We start from the raw sequence: 14,377 nt of genomic DNA on the forward strand, positions 1-14,377 counted from the left end.
TGAGTCTTCTTACCCTTCACCTTAGATTAGGTATGTCAGTTCCAAGGAAGGTAGAAGATGGGTGACTCATCTTTGCTTCATTCCTGACACCCTTGCTCTGTTTATCTGAGTTTCTCTGAGTCTCTAGACTTAAGTCCCCAGAGAAGCACTTCTCTTCTTTCTTTCATTTCCTTGTTGCTGGGCCTAGTCATGGAGTCACAGGGGAATTCACTGAATAGCAGACTCACTTTGGATCGGTAACTGTCAAGGTGGATTATTAGACTTGGAATAGGAATTCAAAATAGTTTTTGGAGCTCCTTCGAAGTACTTGTCCTGCAGGCATAAATAAATAAAATGAGTTAATACATAAGCTATAGCAGATCATTCACAAATTCCTCCAGATCCGTATTGGTTATCACTGTTCATTCCCTGTGGCAGTTTTGCTTCTCCATTCTGTCTGATGTAATGATGCTTCCATGACGTTTGATGTTTGAAAGGGCTCCTGCTCTGGCACAATGAAAGTGTGTTTTATAATTGTCTGCAATACTGCTTCTCTTTCTCCTTGTTCTGTGAACTGAGGGATCCACCCCTGTCTTCTCCCCTTCTCTTAATCCCATTTCCCTCACCCCTAGGGTACTATCAGCCTAGGAGGGTTGTGTCTCTGTCACCCTGGAGCTGAGCAGCTCATGTCAGGGATTCTCCAGGCTCTTGGGCCTCCGGGGTGAGTTGAGAGGGTATGTAGGGGCTAGGGATGGAGGTCCATGAAGAGGTGCTTAACTGAATTATAGTGAGCAACTTAAGTATCTTCACATGATCAGCATGACCCATAACTGTGATAGCACTGATCTCCTTTTATTTCTTTATTCAGGTTGAGGAGTGTGCACTAATAATGCAAATATAATCATTTTTAGTCCTGAGGATTAGGAAACTTGAGGCATGTTCGCATTACCTGGTGATGTAAATACTGATGTTATATTTAATTTTTTAAAAGAAAGGCTTATTTGCCACTGACATAATCTTAAACATTATCGATAACTTTAAAAATGTTGTACTGGACAGTATGAGTTACCTGATATGTACTTGGTTGCTTGTACTCTGGCCTTCTTTTTCTCCAGTATTGTATGCACTGTGCTCATTGGTTGGGGGTGGTGGGGGTGGCTTGGAAAAGCATGGGCTTTGACTTGCTTGGAATTACTTTTTGTGAGTGCTATGACTTCATGCATTGTAAACACTGATGTTCTCACACCCGAGCACATGTGAAATAAAACTGTGACTCTTCGAAGTACTCATCCTGTCCTCTGGTGAAGGAGAGTTTGTTTTTTTTTTTCCTTTTTTAGGGGTCGTGTCATTGGTGAGAAGAAAGGATAGTTCTAGAGAGAAAATGAAACATTTCCCAGATTTTTGGGGTGACTTCCTGTATCTTTTCCCTGCTTATTGACTACGCTTGTGAAAACTCTGAGCTCCCTGACAGCTTTTGATGATTGCCTCTTCATGTAAGGAAACTAACTATAGAGTACCAGAAATTTTCAGGGGAGAAGAGCATTGGGAAGGTTATTTTTGATATTCATCTGAAGTTCTTTGGAGAGAAACCAACCAATCATGCGCTGTAAATCAAGGGTTTTCATGCTGTTTGTGAACCCAGCCGCAACGTTGGATAATTTGGGAAGTGGAATCTGAGGTTAGAAAGTCAGCTTTGGAAGCTCCTAGGAGTGCGCAGACACCTGGTAGAATGGATGCTGTGAAAAAGATACCCACCATTCAGTTGCACGAAGAGGAACAGTAACCGTGTTATCTGCAGCCAGGTTGCATTTGTGGCTATAGTAATTTAGGAGCTGGATGAGAATTTTCACATACTTATTTTTATTACAAATATTGGTCACAATTTTTGATTTTTAAATTAAAATATAGTATATTTTCTGCATGCTATTATTTTCTGTGGTAAAAAAAAAAAATCCAAAATTTTAAAGGTCCTGACTTCTAATTGAGGCTGGTGGAATGAGTCAGACTGTTATCTTCCCGTTCCAAATTCCCAAGGAAGAGAAACAGTTAAAAAGAAAAATTCAAAAGAAAAAAAACCAAACAGACCAAAATTTTGTTGTAAAACAGAGTGGGGAGTATGGTCCTGGAAATGATGAGGAATTTCTGAAATACAGAAAGCAGATGGGACTGTTCAATAGAAAACTGCTGTCTTTAACACAGACAGGAGAGGGTGGCTATAAAAGACCGGAGCCTCTCCAGAGGAGAGAGATCCAGAGCAGGATGGGACCTGGGCAGTGGACAGGATGTCTGCTTAGGAAACATCATGATGGTCGTCCAGGTGGTGATTCCTCACGCTGAGTGTCCACCTGCTGGGAGATGGCTGGCAGACTGGAGGGCCATGTCTCAGAATTCTTTAGTAGTTAAAAAATAATAAGATAGATCTCTACGTATTGATAGAACATCTCTGAGACATTTTAAAGACTGAAAAAGAACATAGAGAATGACATGTGATATGAAAATGCCGTCAGTGTGGGACTTCCCTGGCGGTTTCCAGTGGTTAAAACTCCATGCTCCCAGTGCAGGGTGGGATCCCTGATTGGGGAACTGAGATCCTGCATGCCACATGGCCTAGCCAAAAAAAATCAACCCTATTAATGTTTAATGGGCTTGTGATTTTCCCTACTTTCTTCAATTTAAGTCTGAATTTGGCAATAAGGAGTTCATGATCTGAGCCACAGTCCGCTCCCAGTCTTGTTTTTGCTGACTGTATAGAGCTTCTCCATCTTTGGCTGCAAAGAATATAATCAGTCTGATTTCGGTGTTGACCATCTGGTGATGTCCATGTGTAGAGTCTTCTCTTGTGTTGTTGGAAGAGGGTGTTTGCTATGACCAGTGCGTTCTCTTGGCAAAACTCTATTAGCCTTTGCCCTGCTTCATTCTGTACTCCAAGGCCAAATTTGCCTGTTACTCCAGGTGTTTCCTAACTTCCTACTTTTGCATTCCAGTCCCCTATAATGAAAAGGACATCTTTTTTGGGTGTTAGTTCTAATAGGTCTTCCTATTAGTTAGTTTTGATAGGGCTTCCCCTGTAGCTCAGTCGGTCAAGAATCTGCCTGCAATGCAGGAGACCCGGGTTCGATCCCTGAGTGAGGAAGATCCCCTGGAGAAGGAAATGACAACCCACTCCAGTATCCTTGCTTGGAAAATCCCATAGACAGAGGAGCCTGGCGGGCTGAAGTCCATGGGGTTGCAAAGAGTCGGACATGACTGAGCAACTAACACTTCACTTCTAATAGGTCTTGTAGGTCTTCATAGAACCGTTCAAGTTCAGCTTCTTCAGCATTACTGGTCAAGGCATAGACTTGGATTACCGTGATATTGAATGGTTTGCCTTGGAAACGAACAGAGATCATTTTGTCATTTTTGAGATTGCATCCAAGTACTGCATTTCAGACTCTTTTGTTGACCATGATGGCTACTCCATTTCTTCTAAGGGATTCTTGCCCACAGTAGTAGATATAATGGTCATCTGAGTTAAATTCACCCATTCCAGTCCATCTTAGTTCTCTGATTCCTAGAATGTCGACGTTCACTCTTGCCATCTCCTATTTGACCACTTCCAATTTGCCTTGATTCATGGACCTAACATTCCAGGTTCCTATGCAATATTGCTCTTTACAGCATTGGACTTTGCTTCTATCACCAGTCACAGCCACAGCTGGGTATTGTTTTTGCTTTGGCTCCATCCCATGATTCTTTCCAGAGTTATTTCTCCACTGATCTCCACTAGCATATTGGGCACCTACCGACCTGTAGAGTTCATCTTTCAGTGTCCTATCTTTTTGCCTGTTCATACTGTTCATGGGGTTCTCAAGGCAAGAATACTGAAGTGGTTTGCCATGCCCTTCACTATGTGAACTGTGAACTTCCAGATGTTCAAGCTGGTTTTAGAAAAGGCAGAGGAACCAGAGATCAAATTGCCAACATCCACTGGATCATCGAAAAAGAGAGTACCAGAAAAACATCTATTTCTGCTTTATTGACTATGCCAAAGCCTTTGGCTGTGTGGATCACAATAAACTGTGGAAAATTCTGAAAGAGATGGGAATACCAGACCATCTGACCTGTCTCTTGAGAAGCCTGTATGCACGTCAGGAAGCAACAGAACTGGACATGGAACAACAGACTGGTTCCAAATTGGGAAAGGAGTATATCAAGGCCGTATATTGTCACTGTGCTTATTTAACTTATATGCAGAGTACGTCATGAGAAATGCTGGGCTGGAAGAAACACAAGCTGGAATCAAGATTGCCGGGAGAAATATCAATAACCTCAGATATGCAGATGACACCACCCTTATGGCAGAAAGAGAAGAAGAACTAAAGAGCCTCTTGATGAAAGTGAAAGAGGACAGTGAAAAAGTTGACTTAAAGCTCAGCGTTCAGAAAACTAAGATCATGGCATCTGGTCCCATCACTCCATGGGAAATAGATGGGGAAACAGTGGAAACAGTGTCAGACTTTATTTTTTGGGGCTCCAAAATCACTGCAGATGGTGATTGCAGCCATGTAATTAAAAGACGCTTACTCCTTGGAAGGAAAGTTATGACCAACCTAGATAGCATATTCAAAAGCAGAGACATTACTTTGCCAACAAAGGTCTGACTAGTCAAGGCTATGGTTTTTCCAGTGGTCATGTATGGATGTGAGAGTTGGACGGTGAAGAAAGCTGAGCGCCAAAGAATTGATGCTTTTGAACTGTGGTGTTGGAGAAGACTTGGAGAGTCCCTTGGACTGCAAGGAGATCCAACCAGTCCATCCTAAAGGAGATCAGTCCTGGGTGTTCATTGGAAGGACTGATGTTGAAGCTGAAGCTCCAATATTTTGGCCACCTCATGTGAAGAGTTGACTCATTGGAAAAGGCCCTGATGCTGGGAAGGATTGGGGGCAGGAGGAGAAGGGGACGACAGAGGATGAGATGGCTGGATGGCATCACTGACTTGATGGACTTGGGTTTGGGTAGACTCCCGGAGTTGGTGATGGACTGGGAGGCCTGGCGTGCTGCAATTCATGGGGTTGCAAAGAGTCGGACATGACTGAGCGACTGAACTGAACTGAACTGAATGTTTAACCCCCACCCCCCAACACACACACACTAAATAACAATATATTCTTACATGCATCATATAAAAGCACAGACCAGGGGTTCTCAGCAGTGACACTATTGGCATTTTGGGTTAAGTGATTCTTCTTCATGGGTGGCTGTCCTGCTCATGGTCTAACAGAATGTTTCGAAATACTCCTTGTCCTCTCCCCACTAGACAGCAGTAGCATCCTTCCATCCCACCGTCGTGACCAGCAAAACTGTCTCCAGTCGTTGCCACCTGTCTTGCAGAACAAAGTTGCTCCCTGTTGAGATCCCTGGCATAGACAAAGGTCTAAGCTTGCATCGTCATCTGAGAAGTGATAACTGGAGAGAAAAAATGTGATGGGGTTGCAGGTGTGGTCGGAAGAGTTGTTAGCTTAGCTTTGAACAAGAACAATGTTTTGGTGTTACATGTCATTTAAAAAAAAAACCCAAAGATGCCTTTGTTTCTTTATAAGACCTCTTTTAAATTAAAAAATGATCAGTGATCAAAAGAAGAAATACAGATAGCTCACAAACATGAAAATATGCCCAAAGGCACTCATAATTAGAGAAATGCAAATTAAAAACCAGTCAGGAGTCATTTTTCTTCATTAGATTAAGAAAATTAGATCAGCAAACAGTAAAAATGTTCAGTGGTGGTGTGGTGTGGGGAAGTTCATCTGCTCAGCATGTTAATAGACATAGGCTTTTAAGTATGTGGTTTATAACCTGTATGCTTTCAAATATTTTTCTCATAGAAATATGCATAGAGAAATACGCATACATGTTTAGAGAATCCTTTTGCACCTTTTAATATCTGCAGATGAGTCATAATATCCATTACTGGAGAAAAGGTTAAGTTATGGTTTACCCAGTTTCTAGGAATGTTATATAGCAGTTAAGCAAGTTGCAAGTATAATATGTAGTGTGATGCAATTATGGGAAGAAAATCTTAAGCTTAGTATAAAACCATACACTTTTATGTCTACTATGCATATGAAAATAGCTAAGTCTGTAAGGACACACACAAAACCGCTGACAATTTCTTCAGCATAGAAAGTGGAACTGAGAGGCCTTAATGGGGATGAGAAGTTATGGTTGTCTGTATTGCTTAAACTTTGAAATTTTCTGTCAAGCTATTCTTACATTACTTGGGATTAAAAAACTTGAGAACATCTAGATTACTCACTTGGATGTGTAGTCTTATCAATTAGCAGCACCAAAGAAGCAGTGGTGGTGCTGGCCAGGTTCTAGGAGTTTTCAAGATCTCATAGCATTGGTGACTATTTGTATTTAAATTATTAGAACTGACATTTAACTGTTTGTATGGTTTGGGAACACTTTAAGAAAAATACACTGCTTACAGTGGAGGGTATTTCTTAATTCTATTCCTAGACTCTCACTCTATCATTGTTTCAGAAATCTGTACTTAGATTTACATATGTATATGCAAGCTTTCATGACTAGAGTCTTAAATGAATGTGTGGTAGTTTTTCTTTAGTAAATGGAAAATGATTACAAGCTAGAGTTATGCCCACACTTTCATTATTGCTATTTTCTTTTTTGTGTTGTTTGTGTTTTTCCTCCCATGTTGGATTTTTTTCTTCTTGTTTAGTCGCTAAGTTGTGTCCAACTCTTTGTGACCCCATGAACTGCAGCGTGTGTGTGTGTGTGTAGCAGACTGTAAGTTCTGAAACTACGTTTTTTCACAATTGCTTGTCAGTGATAGTCTGCAAGTTGTGATGAATCTATATAGTTTCTTAAAAGACTGTAAAATTACATAAAGTTTATCACTTTATTAATTTTTAATTGTACAATTCAGTAGCATTGTGTGTTTACACTGTTGTACAACCACCTTCTAGTTCTAGAACTTGTTCCTTTGAATCTCTATAAATTTTGTAGAATCTCTTTCCAGCTTGTCTTTTGTCTTCACAGCCATGTGTTTAGTTGCTGATAGTGGTTTTGTTTTCGTCTTAGGGGCTTCTAGTCAGGTTTGTGAGCCTGGGCACACACACTGACATCTGTTAGGTATTTCTCTGAGGACATCTCCCTGAAAAGTTCTATCAATTGGCAATGAAAAAGTTCTATTGAATACCTGTGTGTGTACTGCATCTTACCAGCAGTCACAGAAAGAATAAAGTGAAATACTCTTGCGTTCCCCAGCATCCCCTGGCATCACGGTTCAGCCACATGAAAGACTAGCTGTCTTCGCTTTGCCTTTCTTTTCTTGCCTCCCATTTGCTCTTCAACCCAGGGAAGTCTGGCTTCTATTTCTGTTCTTGTAGTAAGTCCCCAAAGTTGCCAGAGATCTGGTTCATTGGATCCAACAGCTATTCTAAATCCCTACCTTCTCTGGTCTGTCTGGAGCACATAGCACTGGTTCCTTCTGCTTTGATGCTTATTACTTCCGTACCCTTTTCATTCCCTCTCAGGCCTCTATGCATTTGGTACACTGTACTGCTGGAATGCCCTTCTCAATTGGCTTCTGTCTCAGGAATCTTCTTTGTCAGGTGAATCTTAACTTTCTCTTTATTCATTAGTCATTAATCAAAAATTAATAGCATATAGCACTGTGCTGTGTACTAGGAGTATCTCATATAGACCTCACAGCACAGTGGACTTACACTATTTTTATATGAAGTTTCCTGATTTTATTTAACAGTTTTATTGAATTCTGGTCTATTTTTTAGAGTTGTGCAGCCCTCACCACTGTGCAGTTTTAGAACATAGCCGTCACCCCGAAAGTCACTCTTGTTGCCACCTTCACCTTGGTAGCCACTGATACGCTTTCTGTCTGTAGTTTTGCATTTTCTAAAAATTTTCAAATACATTGAATTATTTAATAGTGGGCCTTTTGTGTCTGGCTTTTTCACATAGAATAATGTTTTCGTGGTTGTTGTTCAGCCGCTAAGTCATGTCTGACTCTTTGCGACCCTGTGGACTGCAGGCACCAGGTTTCTCTGTCCTTCACTGTCTCCCAGAGTGTGTTCAAACTCATGTCCATTGAGTCAGTGATGCCATCCAACCATCTCATCCTCTGTTGCCCCCTTCTTCTCCTGCCCTCAATCTTTCCCAGCATCAGGGCTTCCTCCAATGAGTTGGCTCTTTGCATCACGTGGCCAAAGTAGTGGAACTTCAGCTTCAGCATCAGTCTTTCCAATGCATATTCAGGGTTAATTTCCTTTAGGATTAATTGGTTTAATCTTCTTACTGTCTAAGGAACTATCAAGAGTCTTCTTCAGCACCACAGTTCGAAGGCATCACTTCTTCGGTGCTCAACCTTTTTTATGGTCTAGCACTCACATTCGCAAATGACTACTTGGAAAAACCATAGCTTTGACTATACAGACCTTTGTCAACAAAGTGATGTCTCTGCTTTTTAATATGCTGTCTAGGTTTGTCATAGCTTTTCTTCCAAGGAGCGAGTGTCTTTTAGTTTCATGGCTGCAGTCACCGTCCACAGTGATTTTTGGAGCCCAGGAAAATAAAATCTGCTACTTTTTCCACATTTTTCCCATCTATTTGCCATGAAGTGATGGGACCAGATGCCATGATGTTCGTTTTTTGAATGTTCAGTTTTAAGCCAGCTTTTCCACTCTCCTCTTTCACCTTCATCAAGAGGTTCTTTAGTTCCTTTTCACTTTCTGCCATTAGAGTGGTTTCATCTGCATATCCAAGGTTGTTATTTCTCCCGGCAGTCTTGATTCCAGCTTGTGGTTTATCCAGCCGGCAGTTTGCATGATGTACTCTGCATATAAGTTAAAGAAGCCAGGTGACAATATACAGCCTTGACTACTCCTGTCCCAATTTTGGATGTTTTTGAGATTTATGTTAACTACATTTATCAGTTTGTGGCCTTTTTTCTGGCTGAGTAATACTCTATTGTATGAATCGAATACATTTTGCTTTGTCCATTTACCAGCTGCTGGCCATTTGGGTGGCTTCCAGTTTTTGATACTATGAATAAGCCTGTTATGAACAATTGTGTACATGTGTTTGTATGGGCATACATTATCATTTCTCTTGGGTATCTGCTTAGGAGTGGAATTGCTGGATCATTTGATAACTATACTTTTTAGGTACTAACAGACTGTTTCCCAAAGTAGCTGTGCCATTTTACATTCCCACTAGCAGAGTATGAGGGTTCACGTTTCTCCTCGTTCTCACCTATGTTTGTCATTATCTTTTTGATTATAGACATCTTGTCGGGAGGGAAGTGGAATCACATTGTTATTAATAGTGCCTTTGAAGAACACAGTTTTAGATTTTGATTAATTCTGTTAGACTTTGTCCTTTATGGATCAGTCTTCAGGAGACTGACATCTGTGGAGTGTATCTCTTGAGCTTCCTTGACCTCTGCCTTGGGTTGGGTGTTTGAAGACAGGAGCCGGAGGTCAGGCTGTCTCTCGCACCCCCACTTTGCTACCTTGCTGCACTTCTCACAGCAGCCACATTCTTTTGGTTGTGACTGTGGGGCCCCCCATGCTCCCAAGTTCTCTGTGTCCTTCGCGTTCTGAGCCCCTTCAGGACCGTGAAGGCCATGGCCTCCCGCTGTTGTCAGTCCCTAGAGACCTTCCTCCTCTGTTGGTTGTCACAGGGTACCGGGCTGAGCTCCCTGCGTCACACAGCAGATTTCCTCGGCTGTCTGTTTAATATCTGGTAATGTATTTATTTCCATGCTACTCTCTCCGTTCGCCGCACCCTGCCCTTGCCCCACTGTGTCCCCAAGTCTGTTCTCTATGTCTGTGGAGAAGAAACATCTTTAACGCTGCTTGTCTTCCTTATCTTTCTCATTCTCTGCTAGTTTAGAAGGTATTTAAAAGCTTTCTTTCCCTAGACACAGCTGGTATAGTCTATTTTTTTTAGTCTACTTTTTACCTTAGGTACAATCTATTTGATAAGATTAGGGACCAAACAGAGTTATCTTTTCATCATGTCTCAGACATCTAATGGACTAATATGAAAATTTCCATTAACTCAAAGTTTTAAAATCCAGACATAATTTTTAACCTATCTATGTCCACGTGTTTAATTCTTTAAACAAAAAGTCAATAAGGAAGATGAATATTTTTCAGTCCCATAAATTTAAAAACAGATCCTTGTTCTGCTGGATTGTTATTTGGAAAATAAAAGGCTGATACAAGTAATTTCCCCCTATTTAAAGAATCAAAAATTTTCCAAGTGTTAGTTGCCAAATTGTGTCTTGACTCTTTGCGACCTCATGGACTATAGCCCATCAGGCTGCTCTGTATGGAATTCTCCAGGCAAGAATGCCAGAGTGGGTAGACATTCCCTTTTCTAGGGCATCTTCCCGACACAGGGATCGAACCCAGGTCTCCTGTATTGCAGGTAGATTCTCTACCTACATAAAAACTAAATGCTTGAGGAGGAAACTAATAATCTTTAAAGTAAATAAAACCCCATTTGGAAACTTTTCTATTGGAAAGGTTTGTGACGACTTAACTCCTTTACTTAGTACTTAAAATCTGATTTTCTATTTGAAACTTGCTGTCAGCAATATCCTGGTTAATTGACTAGATCAGTTTCAGTTTTCTATTATTATATTTTCCTTTTACTATTGAAATATAAAAAGGAAATTTATATTTTTTCAGGGTATTGACATTTTTGAGACATGAATACATCTAGTCAGTGTAGGGGATGCTGCTACGTCATTCTTGAGAAGAGAGTCTGCACTGCTTGAATGCAGTTTGTTTTGTATTAATATTATGGGCTTTCCTGGTAGCTCAGCTGGTAAAGAATCCACCTGCAATGTGGGAGACCCTGGTTCGATTTCTGGGTTGGGAAGGTCCGCTGGAGAAGGGATAGGCTACCCACTCTGGTATTCTTGGGCTTCCCTTGTGGCTCAGCTAGTAAAGAAAACGCCTGCAATTTGGGAGACCTGGGTTCAATCTCTGGGTTGGGAAGATATGCTGGAGAAGGGAACAGCTACCCACTCCAGTATTCTGGCCTGGAGAGTTCCACAGGCTGTATAGTCCATGGGGTCGCAAAGAGTTGGACATGACTGAGTGACTTTCACTTTGTGTTAATATTATTAAGCCAAAGAAATCACTTTAGTCATTTAGAACAATAGCAACCAAATTGAAATTGGGTTTTGAAAGTCTTTTAAACTGTTTTTTCCTGGTTGGCTCGTAAATATCTCCTTGGGCACTAAGGCAGCAGAGCGTTCCTAGTTTTTTTTTCTCTCTTAAATGGTTTTACCACACATTTGTGCTTGTACTGAGCCTATGCTAGACTGTGGACTTGAGATGCTAGTATATGTTTTTACTCTAAAGCAAGACTTGTTTCTGAGAAGAAGAAACCGATCAACCATTTAGAAACAGCATGTTTTGCTTTTCTTTGTAATGTCCATAGGCAGTTTTGACCTGCTTTTGATGTATTTATTTGAATGTTTATTCAAACAATATTAATGATCTGCTAAAACATGTTAGGCTTTGAGCTAGATTCTCAGTATGTTTACATGCAAGAGTTTGTGCTAACATAGGAAGAGTGTCTATTTTAATAATAGTTGAAAAACAAAGGATGCAAAATTATATATGCAGTTTGGTTACAGAAGTATATTTAGAGAAAAGCCTGAAAGTAAACAAGTCAAAATGTTATTAGGGTTGCCCTTCTTTTTAATGCATATTTGTTGTAGAAAATTTGGACATACCAATACACATGGATGCATGTGTATATGTTTCAATCCCACCTCCACCATCTCCCGCCCCCCACCACATAACCCTTAGTTGCCATACGGATTACTAAGATTGGAGAAGGTTTAATTTAGCATAGCCTTTTACCTCAAAGACAGTGGCTTAACAGTGAAAGTTAAGTAGTCATTCAAGTGTATCTATTAATTTAAAAGGTTGTAGCAATAAAACTGTGCTGGGAGAGATTTTTTTAAAAAAGGAAGACACCTGCGTTGCAGGGCCTTATGATCTGGCAAAGGAGAGTGTATAAATTTTAACAGACGTAATCTGTAAAGCAGTCAAAATGACATTACTGGGCAGGAGGCGATGAAGTGTTAAATTTTGTATCAGTTCAGATTACAGGAGATTCATCTGAAGACTGGTAGAAATGAAACTTGAAACACTGAGTAGTACCTAGAGGGAGATGAAGGTACAGAACTAGTGTGGATTTAACTTTAAAAACTATCCCCACCTGACTTAGGCGTTCTTTTTAAAGGATTGTTCAGTATTCAATTTCTTTCTTATAGAGAAAACCCACAACCACAACTATAGCAACAAAATTGGTACTAATAGGGACTGAACTGGGCAGAAGGCAGTAGAAGAGCAGACGTTCTGGTCTGAGGGGAGAAGAGCAAATTGAAGTGGGGAATAAGCAAGGCATACAGGAGAGCCTTGCTTTGAATTTGGGAATCTTTAGGATTCTTTTGTTAGCCCGGCTGCCTTTCCTCAGATATTATTAAAGAAACTGAACTGTGTAGATGTGAGTGTTTGATGTTAACATTCTGATCTGTAAATCCCTTGAGTAGTAAGTATCTTTAACCTTTCAATACACCATACAGTTTTTTGCTTAGTTTGAAAATATTTAATTGAATTGATCAAGAGAACTCTGAACTTTCTTAAAGATGACTGTTTTTGGTTTTGATAGATCTCATTTAAAACCAAATGCTTCTTTAAAACTACTTTACAGCTGGGGAATATAACTTAGCAATACCCAAATTTATTTTCCACCTTAGACTTTTTGGAAGAGGGTCATATATGCCCAGGTATATGGATGTGTTCCAGTTTTTAATGTCTGCCGTGTAAAATAAATTTAAACAGAGTTCCTTAACCTGGAAAACTGTTAGGAAAAGCCATTTCAAAAACATTATGAATCCCTTTCATCATTTTTAAAGAATAGATTGCTTTCAGAAGTAAGTACCTTACTCTACTCTGTGTTAAATGCCTCGGGTTTCTTAAGCAAAAATAGGTTTGAAACACTGTGGAGGGAGTAGTCTTAAAAATGGAGCACATATTCTTAAATTTGGAGTCGATTTAGAACTTAATGGATGTATGGGTTCTTTTAGGAAGACAGGTTAAAACGGATGAGGATAGAATGTGAGACTGTTCAAACGATTCTCGGGATTTTCTGCCCCATGTGTGTTGGTGTTGAACTCTGCAGTCCTGGGCTTCAGTTTGTGCCTGGTGCCGACCTGATGCTGTGCAGGAACACTCACCCCATCCCTTCACTCGGTTTCTCTAATTATCTCCACTTCCTGGGGAGCTTGCTTAGAACTGGGCGGGAGCGCTTGTTATTAGTATATTAGGCTACCCCTGGCTACATGTGACAGGGTAGTTTCTGATACAAGATTTATGTAGAGATGAACTGAAGAGGAGGCTAAAGTTGTTTGCTGTGATTTTACCTAATCAAATTGGTGTGGAAATTATCTGGTTAGACAGTGAATTAGGCTTGTAATAAATGAAATCATGGTTAATATAGCCCCTGAGTTTATTGCCACACTGTAGTTTCCTAGTGCATAATCAGAGAGAGAGATCTGAGGACAGCGATGCACTCAGGTTTGCGGTTCTGTGTATCCTTGCAGATGAAGGTAGTTCTCTTTGCTGGGAGGCCCTGTTAATGCAGAGATTTCTCTTCAGGTTCACGTGAAGATGGCGGATGAGGCTGTCTGCGTTGGCCCAGCTCCCACCAGTAAGAGCTACCTCAACATGGACGCCATCATGGATGCTGTCAGGAACACTGGGGCCCAAGCTGTGAGTCCGAATGAATCCATCTGCTGCAGCTGTTTCATATGTAGTGAGAGGAATGCTAGAGTTTGTATTTAAAAAAAAAAAAAAAGGAATGATTGAAAGTGCTGATGCAGTTCATGTCACATGAGTGAAATGTGGCTGAACCCACTACTGGGAGTCAGAGTCTTCGTGGCATCTGGCAGCGTTGGTCTCTCATCTCGCAGGTGGCTCTTGGGTTCAGCTTTCACACCAGGGAGCAGTGTCAGTTCATTTCCAAATTTGCTAGGAGAAGGGAAAAAAAAAGAGAGGGAAATCTCAATTAGTTTTGAGTATTAACCCTTTTAGTGTGATAATAGTATTTAAAAATTGTGTTTTGTAAATAGGATCCAAAAGACCCTGTCTTAAATTCTGTTTTAATCATTCAGAAATTATCTGTGCCTCCTTATACTTCCAGAAATAAAATGCAGTTGGTAGTTATTTGGGTTTCGTGTCAATGGAATGTACATGATTTACATGGAGAAGTTGGCAGTTCTCCCCATCCCCAATTCTGTGTGAATGGAGTGGAATCCAAGGAAAAAAATAGTTTCTGATCAGACATA

General features: G+C 40.5%; 1 protein-coding gene across 26 annotated transcripts in view; it reads left to right on the top strand.

Moving 5' to 3' along the window:
• PCCA (propionyl-CoA carboxylase subunit alpha) overlaps positions 1-14,377 on the top strand; it is a 409,555-nt gene that overhangs the window by 93,529 nt on the left and 301,649 nt on the right. For all 26 annotated transcript variants that reach the window (XM_081548961.1, XM_081548973.1, XM_081548977.1 and 23 more), the window contains one exon: positions 13,689-13,802. In XM_081548961.1, coding sequence (XP_081405087.1) covers positions 13,689-13,802 — 114 coding nt within the window. The remainder of the gene's footprint in view (positions 1-13,688; positions 13,803-14,377) is intronic.

This window comes from Giraffa tippelskirchi, chromosome 12 (assembly GCF_054371585.1).
Source record: "Giraffa tippelskirchi isolate mGirTip1 chromosome 12, T2T-mGirTip1v1.2.pri, whole genome shotgun sequence".
In the NCBI taxonomy this organism is placed as follows: domain Eukaryota; kingdom Metazoa; phylum Chordata; class Mammalia; order Artiodactyla; family Giraffidae; genus Giraffa; species Giraffa tippelskirchi.